This window comes from Chelmon rostratus, chromosome 19 (assembly GCF_017976325.1).
Source record: "Chelmon rostratus isolate fCheRos1 chromosome 19, fCheRos1.pri, whole genome shotgun sequence".
NCBI classification, from domain to species: domain Eukaryota; kingdom Metazoa; phylum Chordata; class Actinopteri; order Chaetodontiformes; family Chaetodontidae; genus Chelmon; species Chelmon rostratus.
Genome location: NC_055676.1, coordinates 23,545,249 through 23,559,945, shown reverse-complemented (window position 1 = coordinate 23,559,945; position 14,697 = coordinate 23,545,249). Strand labels below are relative to the sequence as shown.

Genomic DNA, 14,697 nt, shown 5'->3' with positions numbered 1-14,697 from the left:
ATCTCCACAAACGCGACTTCGAGAAGTGACGCTGATTTCACTGCTTCAGCTGGAATCAATGAGATCTGGATCCGAAAGAAAGTTCTCCACATGCGTCCTGTAACACCGTCACACTTACGATGGGCCGATTTCTAAAGAAAAACCCAGCACCTGCATTACCCACAATGCACCCGGGCTGCAGGAAGTCTGAGATCGTGGTTGTTTTGTGAGCAAATGTAGCCCGACGCGTCCCGCCTGAAGTCAGGAAACTTTATTTATAACGAGCGGAGATCCAAAGTGCAAACAGGAAGTAACTTATAAAACAATAAAAACATAAGAAGCGTGTTACAAAAACTACACAGACAGAAGGTGAACATCACCGGACAGGAAGTGAACATCGACTGAGTGCGTTTCTTTAACAGTAAATAACAATCATTCAGAAATCTAAAGTTTTAGGCTCGCTGTAGCTGTATGATCTCACCGCTGAGACCGTTCACACCTGCAAACGTGACGTGACCGGACTCGACTCTGCTGCTGCTGCTGATACCGACCCGCACTTCTGAGCACGCCAGAGAACATCAGAGAGTCCGCGTCAGGGTGTCAGAGCTCAGTCATTCATTCATGCACCACAGTCTAGCTCGTTAGCCTGTTAGCTCGTTAGCCTGTTAGCTTTTTAGTTTGTGGATCTAATCCTGCTGTCTGCAGACTCTGGTGAGACTCACTGCTGCAGTTTGGTTGATAGTTACAGCTTTTTTGACTGTTAGTCTTCATCATGTTTTGCATTTTGATTGTTATAAAAAATAGCACACATTTAGCCAGTTATCAGCTTTATGTAGCTCATAGCTTCATAGTTTGGGACGATAAAACTTTAAAACTGTTTGATTTGGTGGAGCATAAAACAGCCCAAGTTTTATATAAAGCAAGGAACTATCTGCTACCAAGAAGGTTTCATGAAAGAGAGCAAGGTTACGATTTAAGAGGGAAATCAAATCTAAAGGTTGGCAGAGCTCGCTCAACAAAGACAAGTTTCTGTATCACCATCTGTGGAGTAAAACTGTGGAATAATTTGAGCACTGAAATCAAAAACAGTTTGAGAACAATTCTGTTTAAAAAAAGACAGAAAGAAATGATTCTCCAGAGGTACACTGAATAATTTACACAAGGTGTTTGCTTGCTATTTAAATGAAAATGTGGCAGGAAATGATACATAGTGTTATGAAAATTAATTATTATATTAATTATTATTATTATTACATTATTAGTAACTACGTTGCTGATGAGATGTTACTGTTTTGTGGGTTATTTTTGTTTTTTGTTTTTTGAATGTGCACTTATTTCCTTATGATTACTTATGATGATTATTATTTATATAGGTACTATGTATGTATGCATGTATACATGTGTGCTTTTATTTTTATTTTTATTGTCCCCCCCGTGCACGCCACTGCAACTGGAAATGCTTGATGCATTTAGAGGCAGCCAGACACTCAAATGCCCCGACACTACTTCAGCGTGCAAATGCCAAATGTCATTTTATGGCTGCAGAGACGGGTTAAAAAACTGAAGAGAGCATTAGACAGGATGTGTGTTTTTCTGTCCTGTTACTGCACACGTGATGGCTGAATGACACAGGGGGGGTCTGAGCCTGACAGGAAACACTCCTCATGCATACAGACGTGTGAGTGGACAGGAGCTATTATAAAGGATAATATAAGGTTTCAAAGCGCGCTAACATCGGAGACAATTGCACGTGTTCGTTCTGGCTGCATGTATGTGTCCCTGTCACTCTCAGGCCGCGGCGCCGCCAAACAGTCAGTAATGAGGCCGTTCGGACTCGCTCAGCCTCGCTGTAATTTCATTTTAATATTCCTCACCTTCTCCTGCACACACAGCGACCACACACACACATAAATGAGGAATGGAAGTGTCAGCAGAGCCAGGAGTTCAGCGTGGGAGGAAAATCCTTTTTATCACGTCGCTGCTTCACCTCCTCTTTAGAAATGTAAACTGAGGTGACCCTTTGTTTTCAGTTGCTCTTACAGGAAACGTTGCCGCTCGACTGAACGTCACGTTGTCCAGTAGTCAGGGTCCAGGTGCTGTCACCTGCGTGCGACGAGCTGCAGGTCTGGAGTTTTGGGCTGAGTTCACCTCCAGCTGAGGGTTTTGAGGTCACAAAGAATCAAAAACAGGATCTTATTTTTTACTTAAACAGACAAATCCATAGAAGCATTAACGACCTTTAACAAACAGTTTAACACAGCCCAAGAAATAAAAACATACTGCTGACCAATCAGGTACATGAACAATCTGTTGCCGGGGCAGACTTGACAGGAGAGGGCAGAGAGAAGACAGAATGATGAAGGAAGGAGTTATTGATAATACTAAAATTATTATCCAATTAGATTAATTGAATATTAATTGTAGTATGCACAGTGATCCAGTGATAGCTGTCTGTTCGTCTGCTGCTATGCTAATAGGAGCTGCTAACAGGAGCTACAAGCAGGAGCTGCTAGCAGGAGCTCAAAACAGTCCAGACCAGTGAAGACACACACACACACGATACCAGACTGGTATCGTGTGTGTGTGTCTTCACTGTTGGAGTTTTGGTGACAGAGGCTCATACAACAGCTAATATTAGCACTAATGAAAACACAAGATGCTAATTGATCTTTAAACGATGCACTTTAACTGTCTGAGAAGATGTTAGCGCCGGTGACAAATGAAGGTCAGACGGCCCGGAGAGCCACAGCAGAGAGATCGCCTGAAACCGCCTGATCAGATCCTGCCTGAGCCTCGTCGTTTCCCTCAGGGCTCGTTAAAGATTCATCTCAGCTAATCATCAGCCGGGACAGAGAGCGTACTGTACTTTCTCTGACCCGAGATTCTTCCTCTGAATCAGATTCTGAGCTGTAATAGAAAGAGGACTTTGGACCAAAACTACATGAAAAAATAAACACGTTTAAATAAGACATGACTCTGGGATTATTTCCCTGAAGAAGAAGTTTAGAGTGCAGAGCAAGTGTGAACACATGGAGGACATTAATTTATGCATATGATAGCTGCAGGATTCATCACACACCACAGGATGGATCTGATTGGCCCTCCTGACAATTGTGGGGGTGTAGCCGATTGGAGGCTGGTCTGAACCTATTATTTGCCCAGATGATGGTGAACTGTGATCAGTTTACAGACATAATCTTAATCTCCTTGATTGAACAAAAACACGCTTTAAAGTGCCCCCTGGGAGCCAAAACATGCTCTTAAGTGCCCTCTTGGACGCCAAAACGCGCTCTAAAGTGCCCCCTGGGAGCCAAAACGCGCTCTAAAGTGCCCCCTGGGAGCCAAAACGCCTGTTAAAGTGCCCCCTGGGAGCCAAAACACGTGCTAAAGTGCCCTCTTCAGTGGTGAGGACACGCTATATGTGCCCTTTTTTCCTTTTCGCCCCTGCCCTTCAAAAAGTCTGTGCATGCCACTGTTTGCACCTGATCTCGGGTCAGGATGAGCGCCAGCTGGGAGGAGAAGGAGAACCTGACACTCGGCCTCTAGCTGCACGCCAGAAAAACCAAGCAGCTGATTGGAGAAGGAGCAGAGGAACTCCGCCCAGCTCATGACTGGCGGGACCGCAGGGGAGACAGGGAACCACCTCAGACACCTCAAGTCACAACATCACCCGGACCTGACGTGGTCTGTCCACGCAGCCACATCGCCTAAAACAGCCGCTGAATTCAGGACGTCTCCACCGACTGAAAACATGCTGCGCAGCGTTCACTGTCGGCTCGTGTTTTTTAATACATTTCATTTTATTTATGAGAAGCTCAGAACGAGAGCGGCCAGTCAGAATCTAACTGCAGGAAAATAAACGTACATGTGCATGTTTTAGAGCTGGTGGTGGTTTTGTCTGCTCGGTTTATCTGATGCTGAGCGGAACATTAAAAAATCATCTTCTCCACGTCTTGATTGACAGCATCGTTAGCACGTCTCTTTTTTTTCACCGCAGCTAAAAGCCGAGCTCTCCGTCCTGTGTGACAGCTGACGCAGAGATTCTGCTCATTACAACAATACGGATCAGTTAGAAAAGGCTTTGATTGAGACTGATCTGAGATCAGGTCTGGACAGCTCTACTGTTTTATTGATCTGGCTGACATTCTCTGCAGCACCTTTGATAACAATGATCATTTTAGAAACGGGTCGAGGATCCGGCTCAAGCTTCAGCCGCAGCAGGCGAATACTTGATTTAAATAATGTGGAAAGATGTCGGACGAGTGTTAATAAAACTCCTTAATAAAATGAAATAAAGAGCCAAACGTGTGGAAAGCCCTCTTCACAGACTTCGTCAGGACCACGTCTGAAACACAGGTCGAGGTTTCTCTGTCCAATCACTGCGAGGCTGAAGAGCTGTGCTGATTGGTCCGTTCAGAGCTGATAACCTGAAAGAAGAGTGAGTGTCGCAAATAACCGCAGTTCATTTCATTTAGTTCAAACTGTCGTTCCAGGGATCGAGCGCGATCATTTAGCCAGAGGAGGGTGTTTGATTTCTGGGCTCCATCAGAGCGACGTGCCGGGGACGGGAGGAGTTGAATAATTCATCCAGATTTTGTGGAAGTGTTGTAACGGGGATAAAAGCTTGACTGAATGTGGCTGCAGAGTCAGCAGCGGGAACGTGAGGCCGGTCGATGGAGTGAGGTTTTAAAGTAACAGCTCCGTGGTTTGAAACGAAGACGAGGAGACGAGGAGATTCGCACCTCCACGAACGAGTCGCTCGTTTTTAACTGCTGTCGCTGAAACGGACAGAAAGAGACTGGAACACCAGAGGACACCGTTTGTCCACCAGGTCCACGGAGTCCACAGCGAGTCTCCACATGAGGTTTTATTCCACGAATGTGCGAAGTGTAAAAGTGCTGCCGGGGAGGGAAAGAGATCACAGGGGGTGGTGATTAAAAGACACTTTCAGCCAATCATGTCACAACTCTGAGGAGGCTGAGCCAGTCACAGTGAAGTGTGACAACAACCAGTGGCGTACACGGTTGTGCATGGCCCAATTGTTGAAAAACGTGTGCTAAAGTGCCCTCTTAAACGCCAAAACGCGCACTAAAGTGCCCTCTTAGGGGCCAAATAGTTCGCTAAAGTGCCCTCTTGGAAGCCAAAATCCGTGCTAAAGTGCCCCCTGGGAGCCAAAATGCGCATTAAAGCGATTGGGAGCCAAAACGCATGCTCAAGTGCCCTCTTGGACGTCAAAACGCGCGCTAAAGTGCCCTCTTGGACGCCAAAACACGTGCTAAAGTGCCCTCTGGACGTCAAAACGCGCGCTAAAGTGCCCTCTTGGACGCCAAAACACGTGCTAAAGTGCCCTCTTGGACACCAAAACGCGTGCTAAAGTGCCCTCTTCAGTGGCGAGGACACAATATATGTGCCCTTTTTTTCCTTTTCGCCCCTGCCCTTCAAAAAGTCTGTGCACGCCACTGACAACAACAGCGACTGAAGAAACACAAATCACTTCTCACCTCGCGTCTTTCTGACTCCACACATGTGTTTCTAACTCGCTGACTCAAGTGACATCACTCAAGGTCGTTTAGCTCCACACACACTGAAGACTTTATACAGATTTAATCACATGTGCAGTAAAACACCTGGAAACCACTGGACTCCCTCTTTAATGCCTGACTCGACAGTCGAGTCACATGTTGAGGTCAGCAGCACTCGAACGCACCACGGCAGCAACACCCGAGCCCTCAGACGTGACGCTCTACGAGACGAGTCTCTGAGGACGGGCAGGTGAAGAGACGATGGCTGGAATTAACGCAAAATTAACGAAGTTTGAGAAAGCAAACGTGGTGGGATCGTCCTTTAAAATCCTCGTCACATGTGTGAAGACGCTCCGCTCGCGTGTCCACAGCGGTCGTCCCTCACGCTGCAATCTGCCCTGACAAGCCAAGGATGAAGGTGTCACTGAGTGTGTGTGTGTGTGTGTGTTTGTCATGTAGAGAAACACAGTCAGAGAGGAAAGTGTGTGTTTGTCAGTGTGGATCATGTTTGTGTCTTTTGTCTAGAGCTGACATCGTTGACAGGATTACTTAAGCACACACACACACACACACACACAGAAACACACACACACACAGAAACACACACACAGAAACACACACTGACCTCTGCGTGAAAGTCAAATGCGCAGCAGTCAGACCTGTCAAACCACATCATCCTCTGCAGCCGACAGACGAGCAAACACAAACACTTTCACATGTGAGAGCTGCGTGTGTGTGAAGCACTCGTGCACACACACACTCACACACAAACACACACTCACACACACACACACACACACAGTTGGACCGCGTCTATCATGTGGCATCAAATAGCGACAGGATCACACGTTCTTGTCACCCCGCTGATTCGACCATACGACGCACTTCACTTTCCTTCCCCTCGTCTCCTCCCCCCGTCCCTCCGACCCAACACAACATTCGTCAAGGCGAGAGGAAGAGGAGACGAGGCGGCGAGAGAGGAGACGGAGACAAAGAGAGACAAAGAGAGACGGGATGGCGAAACACAGAACTAGGACAGGCGGTAGATTAAGCTCGGCTGCTGCGCAGTTATTGCCTGTGACAGCTTCCCGTGCATTAACATATGCTTGATGCGGTGGAGAGACTGCAGGACACGCATGCTGGAGACGCAGAGATAATCTCCCAAACTACTGCGTGAATCAGCCTTTCCTTTCCACGAGGATCGTCAGCTTTCAGGAGAGCTCCTGCGCAGCTGTTTGATCTGCCTTAGATCATTTTACTTGTCTTACTGCATTTCAGAAGGATTTTATTCAACCATAACGCAACGTGGCGGCGCAGGAGGAGGAGAAGTGAGGACATAAATGAAAAGAAATATGAAAATATGTAATAAAAAGTGGAAATAAATGCTCAGTCAAACCCTGAAACCCTCAAAATCAAATGTTTCAACCATGTTCAGCATCAGCGTATCACAACCCACAAAATTACCCACAATGCGCCTTCAGATGCGATGCTAATGCTAACAGGTGTGTTTCTGTTGTGTCGCCGCAGGTCTCGACTCGCAGATTTCCACATGAACTGCCAGATGACGTCTCACGCCGTCACCAGCTGCCCCCACGACAACTACCACGGCTGCCTGATGTCCTACGTCGGCCTCATCGGTGAGTCCATCAGCTTCTCTGCGCATTTGTTTCTGAAGCCGCGAATCAGGCCTTTATTTGAAACAGGCCTGTGATCCAGCGGTCCCTGTTTACAACACAGTGAACATTTCAAGTCTTTTGTATCACATCATCACTCAGTTTTACTCTGAAGCTTCATCACAGAGCTGCGATTCTGTGACTGATTGATCATTTGAGTGATGCTGTCAGCAGGGCTGTCAACAGACTTGCTGGGGCCCGGGGACAAGAGACCATCATAGGGCCCCCCCAGCATGTTTAGAGTTTATAACATATGACAGATTTACAGAAATTTCCCGCTTCAGGGCTCGTATGTAGCGTAGCCTTAAGTGCGCCAGAGTTCTCTGCTAAGACGGGGGGGTAGGGATGTATATATATATATATATTTGAAATATTTAATATGTTAAAGTTTTTCAGTATATGTTGAGTAGAAAATAATATTTAATTCTTCAGGCAATGATTTAATTAAAAAGAAATATGTGAATGTAAAGTAAAATAAAGTAAGGGTCATTCAGGGGCCCCTATGGTCCTGAGGCCCGGGACAACATACCCGGTTGCCCCCCCCTGTCGACGGGCTTGGCTGTCAGTCACAGGAACTGGTTATTGATTTATGAATTTCCATCAGGGGAAATCGATGCTGCGATTAGCCCAAATCATCACGAGCTACCGAAACCGGTTTTTACTCGCCCTGGGAGATAACAGAGGTCCGGTTTGGTGGAAAAACACCTAATCTAGCTGTGCCTAGTTACGGTTGCTATGCTGTGATTTGACAGTCCCTGCCTGGAGGAGGTTCAATCAATCGAATAATGAATGAAAACTATGTTCCTGTGAAGCCCCCATGAATGAACACAGACTTTATTTGTTAACAATGAGACGAACGCGTCCCCGTTGCCGTGGTTTTTCAGCGGGGACCGGCCTTCACACCTCCCACTGCGAGTCGAGAGTTATTTGCTCTGACAGTTTACAGTAGAAGCTGCTCTTCTGTCGGCAGCATGTGTGACTCACGTCCTCGCTGGAAATCACTGAGTGATTCAATTCCCAATTTACAAAAATCCTCTTTACCTTCCTCCCTGGATAATCTCATCCTAATTCTTATTCCTCCCCAACACTGACTGCTGCCCCCCCCCCCCGTCTCTGTCTCAATGTCTGTCTCTCTCCGTCTGTCTGTGTCTCTATCTGTCTCTCTCTGTCTCTCTCTGTCTGTCTCTGTCTGTCTCTCTCTCTGTCTGTCTCTCTCTCTCTCTCAGTCTCTGTCTCTCTGTCTCTCTCTCTCTCTCTGTCTGTCTCTCTCTCTCTCTCTCTCTCTCTGTCTCTCTCTGAGCGCATGCGTGAGGTTGGAGTGAGCGTGGAAGTGAGTGTCGGACGTTGTGAGTGATTGTGCAAACTTTACTCTTTTTTCTATCTGTTTTGTGGTTTTTGGATGTGTTAGTGTGCTGGTGTAGGTTTTTGGTGTTAGTTGGTGGTGGGTCGGTGGGGTTGGTTAGGTGGTGGGGTTTTTTGGCAGTCGGGCATTATGCCCGTTGTCAGCAGTGAGGTTGAGCTGGAGAAGCTGACGGTGAAATTAATCCCGAATGTCGGCTGTTCGGTGGAGGAGGCCAGCTGTGCGGTTGGAGAGGTGGTGGGCTTTGAAAGCATAAAGTCCGCGTCTCGTATGAACGGCGCCATCGTCATCTTTTTGGATGACGTGGCAAAGGTGGAAAAAGTGGTTGAATCTGGCGTGGTAATAAGTGAAAGTTTCACCCCCGTCCTGCCGCTGGTGAACCCAGCAAAAAAGATAATGATTTCTAACGTCCCCCCTTTTATTAAAAATTAAGAGCTGGCGAAAGAGCTGGCGCGTTACGGACAGCTGGTTTCCCCCATCAAGATGCTTCTGCTCGGCTGTAAGTCTCCAAAACTGAAGCACGTAGTCTGTCACAGGAGACAGGTGTTCATGGTCCTCAAAGACAGCTCCAAAGACCTGAACCTGACCTTCAGTTTTAGGGTTGAAGGTTTTAATTACATCGTGTTTGCTACCTCAGAGACGATGAAATGTTTCGGTTGTGGTGCGGAGGGACATTTGATTCGGTCTTGCCCTGAGGCCGCGGAGCGGGCCGATGCGGCTCCGGGTCCGGCGGCTGGGGCGGCCGCGGAGCGGGCCGGTGCGGCCCGCGGGTCCGGCGGCCGGGGCGGCCGCGGGCTCGGCCACCCGACCCGCGGCCCGCCCCGCGGGCAGCTCGGAGTCAGTTGATGCGCCGCGGCCCGGGTCAGACTCGCTCGGTGTGTGTCAGTCTGTTGAGAAAAGACGGGAAACAGAGGCAGAAATGCAGGACAAGGAGCAGAGTGTAGATCAGGATCAAACTGAGACTGACAACACTGAAAAGAGAAGAAACGTTCAGACATTTGAGAAATCAGAGAAACAGAAAAGTAACAGAAATAGTGGAAACAGTTGTCAGGTGGTTGATAGTGTGATCAGTGAGGTGCTGATGGATGAACATATGTCAGATGATGTAAGTCTAACAAATAAACCTGGAAAAAGAAAAAACAGCAGTGACAAAGAACAGAGTGGAGCTCGAGCTAAAAGAGTGACAGAGGACCTGTCAGATAATGAGGAGGAATGTGAGTGGACGCCATCACAAGAGAATGAGTTCACTTTTTATCCAGTTGAAAAAGTGAGAAAGTTTCTGCAGGAAACTAAAGGCCAGAGAGCCGTTAAACCTGAACTTTAGTTCCCTGATCTGAGAGGTTTTGTCAAATCTGTGACTCAGCTGAGGAAGGAGAGCGATGTGTTCAGTGAACAGGAGGTTTACCGTCTTAAAAAACTTGTGACCAAAGTCAGAGCCCAGTTGATCGAAGATGATGATTAAATCTGAAATGTCTGTCCACATACTACACGTATGTTTTTTGGTTGCAGTGACATTTTCTTCTTTTCTCATGTGTGACTTAAAAATAGGCTCTTTAAATGTAAATGGAGCCAGAAGTGATGAGAAAAGAGCTTGTCTGTTCAAACTTATAGAAATTAAAAAGCTAGATGTGGCTTTTGTCCAGGAGACTCACAGTGACACTGATAATGAAAGACAGTGGAGGACAGAGTGGCCTGGGGACGTCTTCCTAAGCCACAAAACGTCCAACAGTGGTGGAGTCGGCCTGCTTTTTTCAAAGGGCTTCAGTCCCTGTGCTGTACAGGTGGAGGACATAATGTGTGGTCACATTTTAAAAGTTGAAGCACAACATGAAAATGTCAAAATGGTTTTTGTGGTTGTTTATGCTCCAGTTTCACACATTGACAGAATGAGCTTCTTAAATATTCTGATCGACGTTCTTAATAATTGTTCTGATGAGTTTCTGTTCCTGGGCGGCGATTTTAACTGTACAGAAAATGCTAAACTCGATAGGAATCACCTGGAGCCCCATCCTGCTTCATCTGCCAGACTAAAGCAGCTGATTGAAAGCCACGATCTGAAAGATGTTTGGAGAGGTTTTAACAGGACCGAGCGGCAGTACACCTGGAGTCACTGCAGAGACAATCTGCTGTCTTTGGCCAGACTCGATCGTTTTTACTGTTTTAAACATCACTTCAGTATTTTTAAATCGTGTCGAATAGTTCCTGTTGGCTTCTCCGATCATTGTCTTGTTCAGTGCTCCTTTTATATTCAGAGGGTGAGGGTACGCAGTGCATACTGGCATTTTAATACTGCACTTTTACAGGACAAATCTTTTAGAGCTGCTTTTGAGGTTTTATGGTTTTTACACAGAAAAAGCAAAACTGCTTTTTCTTCAGTGCAGCAATGGTGGGATGTGGGAAAAATCCAGATCAAGCATTTCTGTCAGCAGTACACTCGCAATGTCACCAAGCACATTTCCAGATCTCTTCAAGACCTGGAGACTGAAGTAGTAGAACTACAGAGTCTAGTGGAGTCTACAGGAAATCAAGGGCATGTTGAAGCCCTTAAATCCAAAAGGGCTGCCTTAGCCAACCTGTTGGGCCTGACAGCACAGGGCGCTCTGGTCCGCTCACGCTTCATGACCTCATCCGAAATGGATGCCCCCTCTCAGTTTTTCTTCAGTCTGGAGCGGAAGAACGGCCAGAGGAAGATCATCCACTCCCTACGTGCTGAAAACGGATCCACCATAACAGAAACCCCAGAGATTCGCAGACATGCCACCTGCTTCTACAAAGAACTCTTTAAAAAGGAGTATGTGGAGGATGCAGAGTTGGCTGATGATTTCTATGCTGGTCTGCCTCAGGTGGATGCTGACAGCAATGCAGTGTTGGAAACAGAACTCTCACTGAACGAACTGCACACTGCTCTCATGGGCCTGGGAAACAGCAAAGCACCTGGCATCGACGGGTTACCTGTGGAGTTCTACAAGTCCTTTTGGTCAGTGATGGGTGAAGATCTGTTGGAGGTCTTCAAGAACAGCTTGGAAAAAGGACGGCTGCCACTGAGCTGCAGGAGGGCACTTATCACCCTGCTGCCAAAAAAAGGAGATCTACAGGACCTAAAGAACTGGAGGCCTGTCTATCTGCTGTGTGGGGACTATAAAATCCTCTCCAAGGCTCTGGCCTCCAGACTGAGAGAGGAGATGAGTAGGGTCATCCATGTGGACCAGACCTACTGTGTGCCCGGCAGGTCAATAAGTGATAATATCACTTTAATTCGGCATGTTTTGGACGTCTCTGGCTTATTGGGCATTGATGCTGGTCTTATTTCCATAGACCAGGAAAAGGCTTTTGACCGGGTTGAACACCAGTATCTGTGGCAGACGATGAGTGCTTTTGGGTTCAGCCCAGGTTTTATAGCCAAGATCCAGGTTCTGTACCGTGATATTGCGAGTATACTAAAAATAAATGGTGGTTTGGCTGCACCTTTTAGTGTGCAGAGGGGGGTCCGGCAGGGATGCTCTCTCTCTGGCATGTTATATTCACTCGCCATTGAACCTCTGTTGCACAGACTCAGACAGGAACTCTCAGGTGTTTGTTTTCCAGGTTGTGCTTCAGCTGTTAAAATGTCGGCCTATGCAGATGATGTCATGATTATCACCAGCACGCAAAAAGACATTGACATTCTGGAAAAGAATGTGGGGCTTTTTAACAAAATCTCCTCTGCTAAGGTGAACTGGGGAAAAAGTGAAGCTGTGATGGTGGGAAATAAACTGCTGGACAGTTTAGTTTTACCAGGAGGGCTGACATGGAAAAAAGGGGGGATAAAATACTTGGGAATGTTTTTAGGTGAAGAGTCTGTGCTAAGAACAAACTGGGACAATGTGCTGGAAAAAATAAAGGGCCGTCTTAAAAAGTGGGAATGGCTCGTACCAAGCATGTCCTACAGGGGGAGGACACTGGTGATCAATAATCTAGTGTCCTCCTCGTTATGGCACAGACTCGCTTGCGTAGATCCTCCCTCAAACCTGCTCTCACAGCTTCAAGCGATTTTAATTAATTTCTTTTGGGATAAACTGCATTGGATCCCTCAGGCCATTCTCCATCTTCCAAAAGAGGAAGGAGGACAAGGGCTGCCACATCTGGCCAGCAGGGGTGCTACTTTCCGCCTCCAGTATGTGCAGAGACTGCTGTACGGTCCAAAAGACTTGGTGTGGAGACCACTGGCCCGGGTACTGCTGAAGGAGTGTAGTGGTCTGGGACTTCATGACTCGCTGTTCCTGATGGATTTGAGGACTCTGAAGTTCCAGACTCTGCCTCCCTTCTACCGTGGCGTCTTCACTGTGTGGAACAAGCTGGTAAAGGACAGGACAGCAGAAAACAACTCTCTGCACTGGTTGCTGCAGGAACCAGTGGTGCATGGCGAACGGTTGGACACCCCCTCCTGGGCCGGGCCAGCGGTTACAGACTTGTTCTGCAGAGCAGGGATTCTGACCTTTGGGTCTGTTTTGAACTTTGCTGGACCAAAACTGGACGATGGAGCTGCTCTGGCAGCCGGCCTGGGAGTCAGATCTGTGAGGACCGTCAACAGGCTGCTGGAACACTGGAGACACCGTCTGACAGGACACAAGTGGACTCTGCTGAAGGACTATGGTGAAGGTGTGACTGTGCCTCACACTGATGATCCTTTTCCTGTTTTAGGTGTTCGTCCCAGGTTTGATGGTTGTACTGGTTGTTTTTTAGGTGACAAAAGTCACATTTTTTTGAACTTGGAAGAGACAAAAAGTAAAGATTTGTACAAAATGATGGTTAAATGTCTCAACAAAACCAAACTCCAGGATCGGGTTGACACGCCTTGGCGACGTCATCTGGCCCTGCCAGACGATGTCAAACCGGCCTGGAGGGTTTTATACAAACCTCCACTGACAAAGAAGGTGGCCGACTTACAGTGGAGAGTGTTACACGGGATCGTAGCTGTCAATGCTTTTCTGTCTCTTATTGATCAAAGTGTGAGTGATACATGTCCTTTCTGTCCTCACAGAGAAACTGTCTTCCACTGCTACTCAGAGTGTTCTCGTCTCAGTCCTCTGTTCATGTTGTTGGAGCGTTTATTCAGAAAGTTAAGAGAAGTTTTCTCCAAGCAAAACTTTATTCTTGGTGTAAAATACAGAAAGTCTGAAAAACATAAATGCCAACTGATGAATTTCATCTTGGGACAGTCAAAGATGGCGATTTATGTCAGCAGGAAGAGGAAAACTGAGGATTCAGTGGACGTTGATGTGACGTTGCTGTTCACCAGGATGGTGAAAGCCAGAATAATGATTGACTTCAATTATTACAAACAAATGAAAGATGTCGATCAGTTCAGTGAAAGATGGACTCACAGTGATGTTTTGTGCTCTGTGAGAGAAAACCAGGTTTTCTTCTCTGAGGAGCTGAACTGATTTATTTATTCTTGTAGTTTGAGTTTTTATTCATTTATTTGTGTTTTGAGGATGTTTGTTGTTGTTGTTGTTTTTGTTTGTCATTTTATTCTTTTTTTGTAAATAGCCCGTTAAAGAATTGATGGAATAAAGTAACTCTTAAAAATAAAAAAAAAATCTCTCTCTCTCTGTCTGTCTCTCTCTGTCTCTCTCCCTCTCTCTCCCTCTCTCTCTCTGTCTGTCTCTCTCTGTCTCTCTCCCTCTCTCTCTCTCTCTCTGTCTCTCTCCCTCTCTCTCCCTCTCTCTGTCTGTCTTTCTGTCTCTCCCTCTCTCTGTCTGTCTTTCTGTCTCTCTCTCTCTCTGTCTGTCTCTCTCTCCCTCTCTCTGTCTCTGTCTCTCTCCGTCTCTCTCTCCGTCTGTCTGTCTCTCAGGTTCGGATGTAACGCCTAACTACAGCGACAGCAGTCCTTCCAACATCACCATCAGCCTGTGGTGCACCTGCAGGGGAACAGCCAATCAGGAGCCAGAGTGTGAGGCTTTCCACCGGGACTTCACACACAACACCTGCCTCAGTGAGTCCTCACTTCCTGTGTTACGTCCAGAGTCGAAGCTGAGTAAGAGACGGGACAGTAACCTGAAGGTGTGTGTTGTGGTGGAGGAGAAGAAAGTGTGAGCGAGGGAGATAAAAGGTTAGGTGGAGGAGGAAGACTGTGAGAAAATGTGCTGAAGATCCCCTGATACCGTCTTTAAATAACAGTGAC

General features: G+C 46.9%; 1 protein-coding gene across 1 annotated transcript in view; it reads left to right on the top strand.

Moving 5' to 3' along the window:
• The window catches only part of gfra2b (GDNF family receptor alpha 2b), a 92,427-nt gene that overhangs the window by 61,917 nt on the left and 15,813 nt on the right, over positions 1 to 14,697 (top strand). The window contains exons 7-8 of the mRNA XM_041960724.1: positions 7,029 to 7,138; positions 14,368 to 14,508. Of these exons, the coding sequence (XP_041816658.1) occupies positions 7,029 to 7,138; positions 14,368 to 14,508 (251 nt within the window). The remainder of the gene's footprint in view (positions 1 to 7,028; positions 7,139 to 14,367; positions 14,509 to 14,697) is intronic.